Source organism: Phycodurus eques, chromosome 2, assembly GCF_024500275.1.
Source record: "Phycodurus eques isolate BA_2022a chromosome 2, UOR_Pequ_1.1, whole genome shotgun sequence".
NCBI classification, from domain to species: domain Eukaryota; kingdom Metazoa; phylum Chordata; class Actinopteri; order Syngnathiformes; family Syngnathidae; genus Phycodurus; species Phycodurus eques.
The window spans coordinates 4629603-4648936 of NC_084526.1; the positions used below are offsets into that span (position 1 = coordinate 4629603).

The 19334-nt window shown below is 42.7% G+C and overlaps 1 protein-coding gene across 4 annotated transcripts in view; it reads right to left on the bottom strand.

The window, feature by feature from the left end:
* The window catches only part of ppip5k1a (diphosphoinositol pentakisphosphate kinase 1a), a 150246-nt gene that overhangs the window by 50244 nt on the left and 80668 nt on the right, over positions 1-19334 (bottom strand). For all 4 annotated transcript variants that reach the window (XM_061664607.1, XM_061664597.1, XM_061664589.1 and 1 more), the window contains exons 23-24: positions 17443-17571; positions 17220-17360 (exon numbers count right to left, since the gene is read on the bottom strand). In XM_061664607.1, the coding sequence (XP_061520591.1) occupies positions 17220-17360; positions 17443-17571 (270 nt within the window). The remainder of the gene's footprint in view (positions 1-17219; positions 17361-17442; positions 17572-19334) is intronic.

Genomic DNA, 19334 nt, shown 5'->3' on the forward strand with positions numbered 1-19334 from the left:
ATGAAAGCGATGACGACGGAGGTAGAAGTTCTCAAGGAAGAAAACTAAATCAAAGAAACAATGCTGGACTTACAGTATAGCATGCAGGATAACCTCATCTTTTCCAGCATTTCTGAGAATACACTTGATAATTCAGAGGCTGAAGTACAACCCCAATTCCAATGAAGTTGGGAACATTGTGTTAAATATAAATAAAAACAGAATACAATGATTTGCAAATCATGTTCAACCTATATTTAATTGAATACACTACAAAGACAAGATATTCACTGTTCAAACTGATAAACATTGTTTTTAGCAAATAATCATTAAATTCGAATTTTATAGCTGCAACACGTTCCAAAAAAGATGGGACAGGTAGCAAAAAGACTGAGAAAGTTGAGGAATGCTCATCAAACACCTGTTTGGAACATCCCACAGGTGAACAGGCTAATTGGGAACAGGTGGGTGCCATGATTGGGTATAAAAGGAGCTTCCCTGAATTGCTCAGTCATTCACAAGCAAAGATGGGGCGAGAGAAAATGTGGTGAGAAAATAGTCAAACAGTTAAGGACAATGTTCCTCAATGTACAATTGCAAGGGATTTAGGGATTTCATCATCTACGGTCCATAATATCATCAAAAGGTTCAGAGAATCTGGAGAAATCACTGCATGTAAGCGGTAAGGCCGAAAACCAATATTGAATGCCCGTGACCTTCGATCCCTCAGGCGGCACTGCATCAAAAACCGACAATGGGTAAAGGATATCACCAGACGGGCTCAAGAACACTTCAGAAAACCAATGTCAGTAAATACAGTTTGGCGCTACAGCACTAAGTGCAACTTGAAACTCTACTATGCAAAGCAAAAGCCATTCATCAACAACACCCAGAAACGCCGCCGGCTTGTCTGGGCCCGAGCTCATCTAAGATGGACTGATGAAAAGTGGATAAGTGTTCTATGGTCCGACGAGTCCACATTTCAAATAGTTTTGGGATGTCTTTTTCATGGACGCCCCCGCTTTTATTTCAGCAAGACAATGCCAAACCACATTCTGTAGGTGTTACAACAACGAGGCTTCGTAGTAAAAAGAGTGCTGGTACTAGACTGGCCTGCCTGCAGTCCAGACCTGTCTCCCATTGAAAATGTATGGCGCATTATGAAGCGTAAAATACGACAACAGAGATCCAGTACTGTTGAACAGTTGAAGCTGTACATCAAGCGAGAATGGGAACGAATTCCACCTACAAAGCTTCAACAATTAGTGTCCTCAGTTCCCAAACGTTTACTGAATGTTGTTAAGAGAAAAGGTGATGTAACACAGTGGTAAACATGACCCTGTCCCAGCTCTTTTGGAATGTGTTGCAGCCATAAAATTTAAAAAGTTTAAAAGTTAATGATTATTTGCTAAAAACAATAAGGTTTATCAGTTTGAACATTAAATATATTGTCTTTGTAGTGTATTCAATTAAATGTAGGTTGAACATGATTTAAAATTAATTGTATTCTGTTTTTATTTATGTTTAACACAACGTCCCAACTTCATTGGAATCGGGGTTGTAAAAAACTTCATGTCGACAGCGCCGAAAATCCCGAAGGATACAGTTGCTAACATCACCTTCCACCAAGTACACAGTCTATGAGGACCGCGAGCAGGGATTCATCCCCATCCAATAATTGCCAAATTCGAACATTTTCACCAGAAAGTCTTTGTAAAGTCAAAAGGATGGGAGCCGAAGGGTACACAGTTTGGGATTAATGACCAGATTCCATGCGAAATCAACGAGCGACGCAAAGTCTTGCACCCGCTAATGAAGAATTACCAGTAACAAGGAAAACGTGCCTCACTGGTTATGGACCAGTGATGCCGCTAACTTTGTAACGCGTTATTCCAAAAACATTTTGAGTATAGAGCAAAGTAACGCGTTACTTTTCCCAGGAAAGTAATTAGACTACAGTTACTTCTTCAAACCAAAAATAGTTACTTTTGCATCATTGATGCCTCTCACCAAATACTTGTAGCTGGTGATATGAATTAAGAGCAGTTCAGCCGTGCAGAAGCATTTAACCGAGACCACTTAAAGTTTTCAACCAATAGAAGAAAGCGATTGGGAAGTGATTGTTTATTCTACAATGCAGTACTATAAAAGTGCAAAGAAATGCACAATTTCACTGTCACCACACTTTTTGTTATTTTCCTTCGTTACAAAGTGTATTTGACCGTTGTTACTTTTTTTATTTACACATTAAGAATACAGTTTTACTGGCGTATTAAACGTGCAATGCATTGTGGGTTAATTATTCATACCGAAGTGCGCGATCACGGACACTTACAAAATTTAGCTTAAATATTTACAATGAAAAGTGAGAACTCTCACTTTGTCCGGCGTCCCGACTGTGAGTTGGTTGAACGCACTGCACGGGTGACGTCACGTAGGCAGAAAAAAAGGTTTTCACGCTCTTCACATCAAAATTACTGAGGTGGGAGTAATGGTGTTTGTGTGTGTGTCACTCACTTTCATGTTTACATACACTCATGCACGTTGCCTTCATGGACCAAAATCAACAGTGTACTCAGAATGATGTGCTTGTTTACATTTAATGTAGTAGTGTATTGTGCTGGCATGTCCAGTGTGCACTAAGTTGCTGATTTAATGTGGCTTCAACTACACAAATATTTAAGTTATTGGTTCATGTTGATGACATCATTCTGTAACTTGTGTGGCGTACACTGCCAAGTAATGGGTACAGTTAAGCTAATGCATTTTTCTGTACTGTGGATAAGTGATATTCCTGCCACTTGGCAGCTGCTGAAAGTAATTAAAGTTATCTATTTCTAACTTAGTTACTTTTGAAATCAAGTAATCAGTGAAGTAACTAAGTTACTATTAAGATCAAGTAATCAGTAAAGTAACTAAGTTACTTTTTCAATGTAACTGGCAACACTGTTGTGGACAATCTATACATAGATGGTCAACTGTTTCGCTCTTCCAATAGGTGAGTAGTCCTTTCAAGTTTGCTCTATATTTGGAATATAGTGTAGAGAAACCGTGGAGTAATTTTTTTAGCGAAAAAAAAAAAAGGGAATTGCGCACATCCTATTGCACCCTCCACTCACTGACATGGGACATTGCCCATGTTTTCTTTTTACTTATGTTTCTCTATGGTACTTCCTTTTCCCTTCTTTATGGCACCCCCTGCTGCCCCACTTACTGAATGCTCACTCCTCCTTCCCTGACCCCACTAAACGCATATGTATTTGCATGCTACTTGTGCTTGTATGTTTAACTTGTGATATATTCCCTTGTTTTCCGTTTCCATGTTTTGGCTATGCTGAACTCATATACAACACGTTCAATACCTCAATACACAATATATCCTATCACAACTTCATATTACCAGCTACACAGAAAGAAAGTTCCCATTAGATATCTAATATTTCTGAGAGTAATTATCTTTCCCACACACATATAGATGACACACTGACACAATTTGTCCCACATTTACAATCGTACACTAATCATTAATATGACAAGCATAATTTTTGTTTCATGGAATGTAAATGGCATTCTTTAACGGGCAAAAATAATTAAGATATATTATATCACGAAATTAAAAACGGATCTCTTTTTTCATACAAGAAACCCATTTGTCAAAATGTGAAGAAAATTACCTTTCCGATTTAAATTTCAGTCAGACCTTTTCAGCTAGCTATAACAGCAGACGCGGAGTCTCAATACTAATTTATAATTGACTACTTTTTACACTAAATAGTACAATAATTGACCCAGAAGGCCGATACATAATTGTTCATTCAACTATATTTAAAAAATTATACACATTAGTTAATGTATACGCCCCTAGAATTGATTGATCCAATTTTTATTCACGCACTTTTTTTCACATCTGACCAATTTGTCAGCTAATTCAACAATTATTATAAGTGGTGACCTTAATATACCACTTAATCCAACCACAGACCACTCAAATTAAAAAAATTCCAAACAATCACAGTTTTCCCGAATATTAGATGAACATATGCACGATTTAGGACTAGCCGACATACGGAGGAAAAAAAATAAAAAATTAATACAAAAAGGGAATATACTTTATTTTCTTCAGTACACTGCTCCTTCTCTAGAATTGACTACTTTCTTACAAATAACTCAATTGCTCAAAACAGCACTTCCAAAATACACCCAATAATAATCAGCGATCATGCTCCAATTTCTCTCTGCCTCAAACTTGAATCAAACATGATACCTTCTCCAACCTGGTGCTCTAATACTTCTCAACTGATAGATCCAGAGTTAGATATATTTGTAAGGAAGGAATGGAAAGAGGCGGCATGGTGGACAACTGGTTAGAGTGTCTGCCTCACAGTTCTGAGGTCTGGGGTTCAATCCCCGGCCTGTGTGGAGTTTGCATGTTCTCCCCGTGCCCGCGTGGGTTTTCTCCGGGCACTACGGTTTCCTCCCACATCCCAAAAACATGCATGGTAGGTTAATTAACAACTCTACATTGCCCGCAGGTGTAAATGTGAGTGCGAATAGTTGTTTGTTTATATGTGCCCTGCGATTGGCTGGCAACCAGTTCAGGGTGTACGCCGCCTCCTGCCCGATGACAGCTGGGATAGTCTCCAGCACGCCTGCGACCCTAGTGAGGAGAAGCGGCTCAGAAAATGGATGGATGGAATGGAAATATTTTCTAGATATGAATGATTCCACAACTATATCCCCAGCCTTACAGGGAAACAGGGAAGAACAAAAATGAGAAAGCGAATTGGAGATGAAAATCAAACAAATGAATCCGACAAACCTACTTAGGAACCAACTTTATAATGCTAACCAACTTAATTGCATATTATCACAAAGAACAGGGGCCTCATATACAAAGACTTAACGTGGATTTCCTACTGAAACATGGCGTACGCTCGAATCCAGAAAACGTCGGACGCACATAAATATCCAGATTTGTAAATCTGTGCGTACGCATAAATCCAAGCTCATTTTCTTCGTACATCCCAATCAATGTAGAATTGAGCAAGAAAATCCTCTTTTGGCACACTGTCCTCAGGCGTTAACAACAAGCGAAAGAGGAGTGAATGGGACAGCGTGTGTGCGGCTGTTAATGCTGTGGCGTCAGAACAGCGCACACACACTGAACTAAAAAACAAGTGAGAAATGAATACAGATGCAATAAAACTACTGAAAACATGGAAAGACCCCACTCATCCAGTTACATACCGACCGCTGTCACTAATTAATACGGACATCAAAATAAAAAAAAACATATGTATGTCTAATCATAATCATTTAAAAACAATTGTCTTGTCACTAGATGCAGAAAAAGGTTTTGACAACGTTAACTGGGCTCGTCTTTTTAATGTACTTCATAAATTTGGCGTTGGTCTCTCATATATTAACTGGATAGCAGTCACCACAAATGGGGTCACATCACAAAGTTTCACTTTACAAAGTGGAACTAGACAAGGATGCCCACTCTCGCCCCTGCTATTCGCACTATTTATCAAACCACTGGCAATAGCAAGATGGCAGAACACTAATATAGCAGCAAGAACTTCAACAATACTCGCACTCTGTTTGCTGTGGTTGACAAGCTCACAACTCCCCCGAATCAGATATCTCCAGAACTCCTAAAAGCAGATAAATGCAATGAATTTGCTTATTTTTTAGAAATAATACAATCCATCAAGTTAAATATCAGCACAAATCAGCAAAATGATAAAATGATACTATATCTGAAGCCACCGAGGAAAAACTCTATTAGCATGTCAGAATGTGATACAGTTGGCCCCAGAACTGTAGAGAAAACGATTCAGGAGCTGAAAACATCAGCAAGCTGTCTTGACTCCATACCATCTGACTTATTCAAAGCTATTGCGAAATCTGTGCCAGCTGATTTGCAGCAAATAATCAATTGCTCACTTCAGTCAGACAAAAAGGAGCTGCCATTAAGCCTCTTCTAAAAAATAGGACGCTGGATGTTTCCATGTTAGCAGGCTATAGACCCATCTCAAATCTCCTTTTCATAGCCAAGATTGCTGAGAACGTTATTTTTCATCAACTCAGCAATTTTTTTAACTTAACTGGACCTTTTGACAAATTTCAATCAGGTTTCTGAACTCATCACAGTACAGAACCTGCTAAATTATATAGGGTTGAATACTGACTCGGGAAAGGTGTCAATTCTGGTCTTGTTGGATCTCAGTGCGGCTTTTGATACAGTAGATCATAATATACTGCTGAATAGGTTGGAAACGTGGGTAGGACTAAATGGAACAGTCCTTAAATGGTTCAGGTCCTACCTGGAGGAAAGGAGTTATTTTGTAACCATTGGAGTGTTCAATCTTATCGAATGGCAATGACCTATTGGGTCCCGTAGGGTCAGTTCTTGAACCCCTCCCGTTCAGCCTCTACGTGCTACCCTTGGGTCAAATTCTTCACAACTTTAATTTTGACTATCATAGCTATTCAGATGACACACAGTTATATCTAGCAGTGTCTCAAGATGACTACAGTTCAATTGAGGTGATGTGTCACTGTCTAAAACAGATAACTGGATAAGACAAGATTTCAATTAAACCACAACAAAACTGAGATAACTGTTTTTGGCAATAAAGAAAAGAGGATTGCTTTTAGTAAATACCTGGAGTCACTCTTTAAAAAACAAAGACCAAGTTCGAAACATTGGCGTTCTGACAGACCTGACTTTCGTCAGTCATATCAAATCAATTACTAAAACTGGCTTCTACCATCTGAAGAACATATCCAGAGTAAAGGCTTGCATGTGCCAAGCAGACCAGGAGAGGCTCATCAATGCTTTTATCTCAAGTAGACTTGACTATTGCAATGGTCTTCTGACTGGACTCCCCAATAAGAGCATTAAACAGCTGCAGCTCATTCAGGATGCAGCAGCTCGGGTTCTGACCAGAACAAAGAGGTCAGGGCATGTTACTCCAATTCTAAAGTCTTTGCACTGGCTTTATAATAGATTTTAAAGCTCTGCTACTGGTCTATAAATCACTAAATGGTTTAGATCCTGAATACATGAAAGAAATACGAATGGAATATAAACCCAGTAGGGCTATGTGATCAACAAACTCAGGTCAAATAGTGGAGCACAGAGTCCAAAGCAAACATGGTGAAGCAGCATTTAGTTATTATGCTGCAAACAAATGGAATAAGTTGCCAACAGAAGTGATGTCAGCCCCAACTGTGAATGTTTGAAAGTCCAAGTTAAATTTTTTCATTTCCACTTTTAAATATTTCTTGCAATGCGCGCAGTTTTAATTGTATTTTGATTCTTTTCCCTCTGTTTTAAATGTTTATAAGCTGTTTTTTTCTTTGTTTCAAATGCTTTTAATCATGTGAAGCACATTGAGTTACCTTGTTTATGAAATGCGCTATATAAATAAATTTGCTTTGCTTTGATACTATTAAGAAGGTATCTGTACTCCTGTGTCAGAAAACAAAATCAATATTTATTTACTTTAACCCAAGACATAACTTCAAACAGTTTTTAACCTCATTAAGACATTTTCGCAATTATCAGAATATGCTATCGATTGGTCAAAATCAATAATACTCCCTATAGCAACTGACTCATAGAATCCTGCGGACCAAAATCCAAACTTTCCTATTCCGTCTAGGAATATCAAATACCGAGGCATTAATATCTCAGCAAAACTTACAGAGTTAAATAATTTAAATCACTTACCTCTACTGGACAAAATTTGTGATGATTTAAAACGTTGGAACAGCCTGCCTATCTCACATTTAGGGCGTATAGCTACAGTAAAAATGAAAACGTTACCACAAATTAACTATTTATTTTCAACGATCCCATTCAAACCCACATTAAAGTGGTTCAAAATGCTAGACTATGCCATTTTAAAATATTACTGTAAAAATAAGAAGAGAATCAGCGTAGCTACACTTCAGAAAGGTAAAACAGAAGGGGGACTTGACGCACCAAACTTCAAACACTATTACTTAGCTAGCCAAATACAGTACCTCATTAAATGGTTACATCCAAATGTAAAACAACAATCTTGGTTGGAAGTAGAACATATAGACCGCAATAGCACCAAATTTTCAGATCTCCCATTTATCAGCACAAGTCTCAAATGCCACAATTGTTTTAAGAATCCGATGATTGCTGCCACTTTATCAGCTTGGTGGAAAAGTCTAGAAACCACGCAATCTCAGTTAACACCATATCATTCCTCCCCAATTTGGCACAATCCCGATTTTGAGATTAACAAAATACCCCTTTACTGCAGCACATGGGAACAAAGTGGAATTGACCACCGACATCACTTACTCAAAAATAATGCATTTGTGTCACGTGAAAGCTTATTCCAAGAATGTCAAATTAGAGGTGATAACTTTCTTCAATACTATAAAGTTAGAACAACAATCCTAAAAAAAATTCTCAACACATGCGAATACTTTAGAATTACCGTAATTTCTCGTGTATAATGCGTACCCATGTATAATGCGCACCCCCAAAATTGACCTCAGAATTCTGGAAAACCCTTCAACCTATGTATAATACATTTTTACAATGTATGATTTTTCTTCTAACCATATGATTAAAACATTAAGTATTATCTGTATTTTGTTAAGTTTTTTCAAATAATTATTCTGAAGTTAAGCACTTTATTTGAACATATTACTTTCTTTTTCTTTACTTGCTCTTACTTTGAAATTAATAGCCCTACTTTTATTTAGTAAATGAGAAAAAACACAGTTGTGCTCATATGTTTCATCACCTAGGCAGAATTTGTAAGATGTGTACAATTCTTTTAAGAAAACATGAAGGACCAGATGAAACACATTTAATTTTATTTTAATGGGATTCAAATTAAACTGTCAAGCATTTCAGAAAATCATTATCATTAAACAAAACATAACCATAAAGAAATAAATGATGGTTGCTGTTCAGTCAGCATTCGTATTTAAAAAAAAAAATAACAAAAGCATTTCACAATTTCTGCCTGGGTATGTAAATTTATGAGCACAATTGTACATATATGCAGTCATATGTGCCCCTGTCATATTGGAATAAAAGTGTAGTCTACACATTTTTCATAACCTCTAGGTGGCATACGAGAACAAAAGTGTACAACTTTTTCATAACCTCTAGGGGGTGGTGGCACTGTGGAATGAAAGTGTACAGCTTTTTCATAACCCCTAGATGGCGGCATACATTTATAAAATGTGAAAGTCTTTTTCATTTTCACCTATACCCATGTATAATGCGCACCCTCACTCAATGTGCCGGCTTAGGAACTCCGTATACCAGTTAACTAACATGCATGGGATATGGTGGGACCACTAATAACAACACAGGTTATACTAACATACCAACTCATAGGTTCTTACAGGTGTTTAGACACAAAAAATAATCCCAACGCACCACTGGTCAGTAGTACTGCCTTGCTCATTTTCCCACAACCTGTCCTGCCCTTTTCTGTCCCCTCTCATCTTGTTCTCTTTGTTAGTTATTGCATGTCCTCACTGGTTGTTGTCCCCCCGTAACTTCATATTTAAGGGAAATCCTGGGTTGTTGTACAAAAGCTTTGCTGCATAGCTTTTCTTGGCATCAGCTGGCACAATCTTGCATACTGCGATAAAAAGCCATGAAAACGAGGTTTCTTCAATGGGACTTCTACCAACCAATGATAATGCGCATGCGCCAGAATTATGTCACGGGGTGCTGGAGAGTGCGCCCGCTGGGGACTCCATCGCTGTGCTGGGGGACTTCAATGCTCACGTGGGTAATAAGAGTGAGACCTGGAAGGGGGTTATTGGGAGGAAGGGCCGCCCCCATCCCCCGATCAGAACCTGAGTGATGTTCTGTTATTAGACCTCTGTGCTCACCATGGATTGTCCATAACAAATAAAGCATAAGGTTGGACACCCTTATGCTTTATTCAAGCATAAGGGTGTCCACAGGTGTACTTGGCACCAGGACACCCTTGGTCGGCGTTCGATGATAGACTTTGTGGTCGTGCCATCGGACTTGCGGCCGTATGTCTTGGACACTCTGGTGAAGAGAGGGGCGGAGCTGTCTACTGATCACCACCTGGTGGTGAGTTGGCTCCGATGGTGGGGGAAGATGCCAGTCTGACCTGGCAGGCCCAAACGTATTGTGAGGGTCTGCCGGGAACGTCTGGCAGAATCCTCTGTCAGAAGGAGTTTCAACTCCCACCTCCAGCAGAACTTCACCCACGTCTCGGGGGAGGCGGGGGACATTTAGTCCGAGTGGACCATATTTCGCGTCTCTATTGCCGAGGCGGCTGACCGGCCGGAGCTGTGGCCGTAAGGTAGCCGGTGCCTGTCGTGGCGGCAATCCCAGAACCCATTTGTGGACACCAGCGGTGAGGGATGCCGTCAAGCTGAAGAAGGAGTCCTATCAGGCCTTTTTGGACTGTGGGACTCCTGAGGCAGCTGATGGGTACCGGCTGGCCAAGTGGAATGCAGCTTTGGTGGTCGCTGAGGCAAACACACGGGCGTGGGAGGAGTTCGGTGAGGCCATGGAGAATGACTTCCGGACGGCTTCGAAGAAATTCTGGTCCACCATCCGGCGTCTCAGGAGGGGGAAGTAGTGCACCATCAACACTGTGTATTGTGGGGCTGGGGCGATGCTGACCTCGACTCGGGATGTTGTGAGTTGGTGGGGAGAATACTTTGAAGACCTCCTCAATTCCACCGACATGCCTTCCCATGAGGAAGCAGAGTCTGAGGTCTCTGAGGCGGGCTCTCCTATCTCTGAGGTTGAGGTCACCGATGTGGTTAAAAAGCTCCTCGGTGGCAAGGCCCCGGGGGTGGATGAGATTCGCCCGGAGTTCCTAAAGGCTCTGGATGTTGTAGGGGTGTCCTGGTTGACACGCAACATCGCTTGGACATCAGGGACAGTGCCTATGGATTGGCAGATTGGGGTGGTGGTCCCCCTTTTTAAGAATCCTCAGCCTCCCTGGTAAGGTCTATTCAGGGGTGCTGGAGAGGAGGGTCCGTCGGAAAGTTGAATCTCAGATGCAGGAGGAGCAGTGTGGTTTTCGTCCTGGCCGTGGAACAGTGGACCAGCTCTTCACCCTCGGCAGGGTCCTCAATGGATGGATGGGTTTCTTGATGATGAGAAGTACGATGCTAATGCCAACCGCGAGTGGCTAATCGCTACACTAGCACAGACATTATATGTACTAACTGTAGGTACATTGTGGTGCTAATTGTGAAGTTAGCTAAGCTAAAATGAGGCTATTTGACATGTTAGTCAATTTGTGTTAGTTACAAAGCACTTGTGATTTAAATAGAAATGTTTTACAACAGAAAGAGTTTAAAAAGATAAATACTGATTTAAAAGCTGTAAATTATTTCATATGTGAATTATGTGAATTGTGATAAATACGATACTGGTTATGTTTACACAACAATAATTTGTGTGTACCAAATCATTTTAAAATAATTTATCTATTGTACATCCTATGTGGTTATACTGTACATGATGAAAGATACATTGAGTAATGGGAGTAAATTGAGATTAAGTTACATGATGAACAAAATAGATTGATACTGATTATATTTTCTACAGTGTGTGTGTGTTGATTGTTTTTTTCCCTTGGACTATAATTGAACCTGGATTCTGAATATTGAAGGTTCAATGGGGAGTCAAACCCAGGAAAAGAAAGTAGACAGGACCGCGGTACGGCCAACTGTGGTGCCTGCTCTGAGGACATCAAACTTCAATCTTTCTCTTGTGTTGATACAAATAAGGAAACAAAAACTACCCGGGTAGTAATAGGAACAGAGTTCACACATACACTTGAACTAAGGTAACTCAAAAATTTCATTAATTTTATTTTCTGATTTTCAGATGAAAGATTTCTATTATACTTACTGCCCCCGGCTCGGCGCTTGTGCGTTGGGGTTCACCCCGGTGGACGAGAGGGTAGCCTCCCTCCGCCTTCAGGTGGGGGGGACGGGTCCTGACTGTTATTTGCGCCTATGCACCAAACAGCAGTTCAGAGTACCCACCCATTTTAGAGTCCTTAGAGGAGGTGCTGGAGAGCGCTCCTGTTGGGGACGCCATAGTTCTGCTGGGGGACTTCAATGCTCACGTGGACAATGACAGTGAGACCTGGAAGGGCGTGATTGGGAGGAACGCTCCCCCCCCGATCAGAACCCGAGCGGTGTTCTGTTATTGGACTTCTGTGCTCGTCACGGATTGTCCATAACGAACACCATGTTCAAGCATAAGGGGGTCCACACGTGCACTTCGCACCAGGACACCCGAGGTCGCCGTTCGATGATCGACTTTGTGGTCGTGTCATCGCACTTGCGGCCGCATGTCTTGGACACTCGGGTCCAGGATATCCCTGTACTTGGCCGCATTCATCTTTCCTTCAATTCCAACCAGTCATCCTGTCCCTGCAGATGAAAAACACCCCTACAGCATGATGCTGCCACCACCATGCTTTACTGTTGGGACTATATTAGGCAGATGATGAGCAGTGCCTGGTTTTCTCAACAAATACCGCTTAAGGCCAAACGGTTCTATTTTGGTCTCCTCAGACCAGAGAATCTTATTTCGCACCATCTTGGAGTCCTTCAGGTGTTTTTTTTAGCAAACTCCATGCGGGCTTTCATGTGTCTTGCACTGAGGAGAGGCACCAGAACACCCGAGGTCGCAGTTCGATGATCAACTTTGTGGTTGTGTCATTGGACTTGCGGCCGCATGTCTTGGACACTAGGGTGAAGAGAGGGGCGGAGCTGTCAACTGATCACCACCTGGTGGTGAGTTTGCTCCGATGGTGGGGGAAGATGCCGGTCCGATGCGGTAGGCCCAAACATATTGTGAGGGTCTGCTGGAAACGTCTGGCAAAATGCCCTGTCAGAAGGAATTTCAACTCTCACCTCCGGCAGAACTTCACCCACGTCATGGGGATATTGAGTCTGAGTGGACCATGTTGTGTGTCTCTATGGCCGAGGCGGCCGACCGGAATTGTGGCTGTAAGGTAGTCAGTGCCTGTCGTGGCGGGAATCCCCGAACCCATTGGTGGACTCCAGCAGTGAGGGATGCCGTCAAGCTGAAGAAGGAGTCCTATCAGGCCTTTTTGGACTGTGGGACTCCTGAGGCAGCTGATGGATACCAGCTGGCCAAGCGGAATGAGGCTTTGGTGGTCGCTGAGGCAAAAACCTGGGCGTGGGAGGAGCTTGGTGAGGCCATGGAAAACGACTTCCGGACGGCTATAGTGGGGATGGGGCTCTGCTGACCTCGACTCGAGACGTTGTGAAGTGGTGGGGAGAATACTTCGAAGACCTCAATTCCACCGTCACGCCTTCCCATGAGGAACCAGAGTCTGGGGTATCTGAGGCGGGCTCTCCTATCTCTGGGGTTGAGGTCACCGAGGTGGTTAAAAAGCTCCTCGGTGGCCAGGCCCCAGGGGTGGATGAGATTCGCCCGGAGTTCCTAAAGGCCCTGGATGTTGTAGGGGAGTCATGATCGACACGCAACATCGCATGGACATCAGGGACAGTGCCTCTGGATTGGCAGACTGGGGTGGTGGTCCCCCATTTTAAGAAGGGGGACCGGAGGGTGTGTTCAACTACAGGGGGATCACACTCCTCAGCCTCCCTGGTAAGGTCTATTCAGGGGTGCTGGAGAGGAGGATCCGTCGGAAAGTCGAATCTCAGATTCATGAGGAGCAGTGTGGTTTTCGTCCTGGCCGTGGAACAGTGGACCAGCTCTTCACCCTCGGCAGGGTCCTCGAGGGTGCATGGGAGTTCACGTAACTAGTCTTCATGTGTTTTGTGAACTTGGAGAAGGCGTGCGTCCCTCGTGGAGTCTTGTGAGGTGTGCTTCGGGAGTATGGGGTACCGAACCACCTGATACGGGCTGTTTGGTCACTGTATGACCGGTGTCAGAGTTTGGTACGCATTGCCGGCAGTCAGTCTGACTTCCAGTGATGGTTGCACTCCGCGAAGGCTGCCCTTTGTCACAGATTCTGTTCATAACTGTTATGGACAGAATTTCTCGGCGCAGCCGAGGCATAGGCGGGATCCGGCTTGGTGGCCTCAGTATTGCATCTCTGCTTTTTGCAGATGATGTGGTTTTGTTGGCTTCATCAGGCCGTGATCGACAACTCTCACTGGAGCGGTTCGCAGCAGAGTGTGAAGCAGCTGGGATGAGAATCAGCACCTCTAAATCTGAGACCATGGTCCTTAGTCGGAAAAGGGCGGCATGCCCTCTCCAGGTCGGGGATGAGATTCTTCCCCAAGTGGAGGAGTTCAAATATCTTGGGGTTTTGTTCACGAGTGAGGGAAGAATGGAACTGGAGATCGCCAGGCGGATCGGTGCAGCGTCTGCAGTGATGCGGACTTTGTATCGGTCTATTGTGGTGAAGAAGGAACTAAGCCGAAAGGCGAAGCTTTCAATTTACTGGTCGATCTACGTTCCTACCCGCACCTTTGGTCACGAGCTGTGGGTCGTGACTGAAAGAACAAGATCCGGGATACAAGCGGCCAAAATGAGTTTCCTCCGCAGGGTGTCCGGGCTCTCTCTTAGAGATAAGGTGAGAAGCTCGGTCATCCAGGAGGGGCTCAGAGTAGAGCCGCTACTCCTCCTCATTGAGAGGAGCTGGCTCGGGCATCTGTTTAGGATGCCTCCTGGACGCCTCCCTGGTGAGGCGTTCCGGGCACGTCCCACCGGGAGGAGACCCCGGGGACGACGCAGGATACGCTGGAGAGACTACGTCTCTCGGCTTGTCTGGGAACGCCTTGGGATCCTCTCGGAAGAGCTAGAGGAAGTAGCTGGGGAGAGGGAAGTCTGGGCTTCCCTGCTTAGGCTGCTGCCCCTGCGACCCGACCTCGGATAAGCGGAAGATGGAAGAGATGGATGGAAGGATGGAGTTCTATTTAAGTGTCCTTTTCATGCATTGTTTGTATGACAAATTGCATTGTAGGATTAAAGTTCTGCTGTTCAACTTCCCATGACTCTTTTCTTGTGAGTCATACTGATAATTAAAGTTATCCAGCTCTCCAAACCTGAATGTGTCGTTAGTTTTGGGTTTTTCACTTGGGACTCTACATAAAACTTGGAAAGCCAGCCAGGACTATGTGTCCTAAATACCTTACTGAAAACCTCAGTATGTGGAAGTTGAACTGTTTGACATTTTATTGTAGTTGTTCCTTCAGACATTGCTATCATTTACTTTGCATAATAATGTGGTGATAGTGCAAACATGGATATAACTATCTGAGATGTTAAAGTACCTAGTTCACTTCTTGTAGGTGGCATAACTTGTAGTGATGCCGATGATGAAGTATTTGAATATTTGCGACAATATGGTCACATTAAGAGGGTAATTAATGTTCCCAGAAGTGAAGGTAAGTTCCAACACCTCTATAGTATAGTTTTTGTGCCACTAGGGGTGCTACATTTCACTTAAGTGTCTCTGTTGTGGAGACCCATGTGGCGAGCAAGGGGCTGGCAACTTGAATTGAACCAAAACCATAGCAGCTAGCTAGCCGAGACGAATGACTCATTGATGCATTTGTTCGGGTTGTAGGGCATGGCTTGATGGGTAACTGCACGCTGTAGTGGTAGAAATGGGCCCAGTTGAGAGTTGAACAATTCATTACTAAATTGTTCAGTCTTTGCACACGTTTTCAGCACTCCAAACATTCATTCATTCATTCATCTTCCGTTTCGCTTATCCTCACTAGGGTCGCGGGCGTGTTGGAGCCTATCCTAGCTATATTCGGGCGAAAGGCAGGGTATACCCTGAACTGGTCACCAGCCAATCGCAGGGCCCACAGAAAGAAACAACCATTCGCACTCACATTCACACCTACAGGCAATTTAGTCTTCAATTAATGCATATTTTTGGGATGCGGGAGGAAACCAGAGTGCCCGGAGAAAACCCACGCAGGCAACGGGGTGCATATGCAAACTCCACACAGGCAGGGCCGGGATTTGAACCCCAGTCCTTAGAACTGTGAGGCAAACGTGATAACCAGTCGGTCACCGTGCCGCTACTTCAAACATAGTTAATGTATTTAGAAACAAATCATTTTACATCTTCCAACTCAACATTTCATTTCATCAGCGTGGTAGTTTCAGCGCACTGTGACAATTGGTGCTAGCCTCTCACAGAGAAGTTTTTGGGTAAACTGTAAATAAGCTTCCACTTGCACGGCACTTTTCTACCTTCAAAGTACTCAAAGTGCTTTAACACTGTCTTCTCATTCACCTACTGATGACAGCATCAGGAGCAACTAGGGGTTCAATATCTTGCTCAAGGACACTTCGACATGGTCACAAGGGCTGAGGGTCGAACCCACAACCTTCAGGTTGGGAGACGACACTAACACTTGAACCATGCGGCCTGGGTGTGCTGTCCTAAAATTTAAATGCAATGTAATGCAGGATGGACAGAGACATCCAATTGCCACGAACCAAGGACAAGTTAAAAACCTTTGTGGCTTTTATGCAGTGCTGTCTCCCCCATAATAATCAGCCTGATAGATTTCTGTAGCTCACTTTGTTTGCCTCTTCCACTAACACTTCCAATTCCATTACTTCAAGCTTGATTTTGCGCCAGCAGTGCTGTCCCAATTGTTGAAAACCATCAGGGATACCCGAAATGCAAAACACTCGTAAATATGGCAGTCTCCACTATTTTTGAAACTGTTGCAAACAGCACACATGATCACTTAAAATGAGTAAACATGCAATTTAGCACCCACGATTTTAGTAGATTATATACAGCAGATTGGATTGTTTTTGCTTGATGTTGGAAATCTTGAGATGATAGTACAACATAACCTCTGCCACATAAGATGCCGCCTTTTATCAAGCACAGTACCGTGTACTGTAATCTCTTTCTAATTGCATGGGATAGGGACTAAGCCCTGCCGTGAATAGCTGGTGCGAACAAAAAAACGCGAGTAAAAGACACAAATATAATCAATATATATCAAAATATTTTGAATTATCTCTAAGTTGAGATGTGTCACTTTCCTTGGCACCTTGACAAGGCCTCTGGCACCAATTTATGGCATCAGAGAGCTATTAGGCAGGGTTTTGTCACTATCTTGTGGCATCTGAGGGTGTTTTAGAAAACCACAAAACAACTAATACTGCGTGTTTTTCCAGCAAATAGAGGACACTACTGTGATTATTATGAATAAACAATCTTTCAACAACGAACCTCCATAGATCCAGTTTTATGGTTACGTATAAGTGGTGATCTTCTCTGTATGGTGATGGGCTCAGAAAGCTGTACAGCTCTGTCTGTCTCATCACGTGAGAGGTCCTCCAGGCTTCCTGGGTCTGTCTGTTTTTGCCCATTCTGAAAGAAAAGCAAAAAGCGTCCACATGCCATTACTTGCAAATCACATCTACTTTACTTGGAAGGCTACATTGTGCCGTACCTGTCGTGCTACCTCTGCAGAGGCTGGCCTGAAGCCAAAGCCAGTGGGTGCATTCTCTTCTTCCTCAACACCTTTTACTCCTGGGCTAAAGTGAAGCTCCACATGGAAGCGTTCCTCAGATGAGAGATCCTTTCAAGAAAAAAAGGTATATAACGTTTCAATCATACTGTAGTATGACACAGATTACATTTCTGTTGGATTTTAAAATGTGCAGTAATGAATAAGAGCTTCATGTAATCTTCTCATGTACAGTTGGGAGAAAAAGTATGTGAACCTGTGAATTACCTGGATTTCTACACAGTGGGAACAGAAAGTATTCACACCCCCTTAATTTTTTGACTTTCTTATATTGCAGCCATTTGCTAAAATCATTGAAATTCTTTTTTTCCCCTCAATGTACACACAGCACCCCATATTGACAGAAAAAATGGAATTGTTGACATATTTGCAGATTTATTAAAAGAAAAACTGAAATATCACATAGCCCCTTTGCTCAATATTTATGAGAAACACCCTTTTGAGCTACAACCCCAATTCCAATAAAGTTGGGACGTTGTGTTAACAAAAAGTTGGGACAGGTGGCAAAAAAGTTGAGGAATGCTCATCAAACACCTGTTTGGAACATCCCACAGGTGATCAGGCTAATTGGAAACAGGTGGGTGCCATGATTGGGTATAATAGGAGCTTCCCTGAATTGCTCAGCCATTCACAAGCAAAGATGGGGCGAGGTTAACCTCTTTGTGAACAAGTGCGTGAGAAACTAGTTGAACAGTTTAAGGACAATTTTCCTCAATGTACAATTGCAAGGAATTTAGGGATTTCATCATCTACGGTCCATAATATCATCAAAAGGTTCAGAGAATCTGGAGAAATCACTGCATGTAAGCGGCAAGGCCGAAAACCAACAATGAATGCCCGTGGCCTTCGATCCCTCAGGCGGTACATCTGTGAAGGCACCATTAATGCTGAAAGTTACATACAGGTTTTGGAGAAACATATGCTGCCATCCAAGCAACGTCTTTTTCATGGATGCCCCTGCTTATTTCAGCAAGACAATGCCAAACCACATTCTGCATGTGTTACAACAGCGTGGCTTCGCAGTAAAAGAGTGGGGCTACTAGACTGGCCTGCCTGCAGTCCAGACCAGTCTCCCATTGAAAATATGTGCCGCATTATGAAGCGTAAAATATGACAACGGAGACCCCGGACTGTTGAACAGCTGAAGCTATACATCAAGCAAGAATGGGAAATAATTCCACGAAAAAGCTTCAACAATTAGTGTCCTCAGCTTTTTTGGAACGTGTTCCAGCCATAAAATTCTAAGTTAATGATTATTTGGTAAAAACAATATAGTTTATCAGTCTTTGTAGTGTATTCAATTAAATATAAGTCGAACATGATTTAAAAATCATTCTATTCTGTTTTTATTTATGTTTAACACAACGTCCCGACTTCATTGGAATTGGGGTTATAAAAAACTTCATCGACAGCGCCGAAAATCCCGAAGGAGACAGTCGCTAACATCACCTTTCACCGAGTACACAGGCTATGAGGACCGTGAGCAGGGATTCATTCCCGTCCAATCATTGCCAAATTCGAACATTTAAAGCAGAAAGTCTTTGTTAAGTCAAAAGGACGGGAGCTGAAGGGTACACAGTTTGGGATGAATGATCATTTTCCACGCGAAATCAACGAGCGACGCAAAGTCTTGCACCCTCTAATGAAGAATTACCGGCAACAAGGAAAACGTGCCTCACTGGTTATGGACCAGTGATGCTGGTAAGTTTGTCACGCGTTACTCCCCCCCCAAAAAAACGCCATTTTGAGTATATAGCAAAGTAACGGGAAAGTAATTAGACAACAGTTACTTCTTCAAACCAACAATATTTACT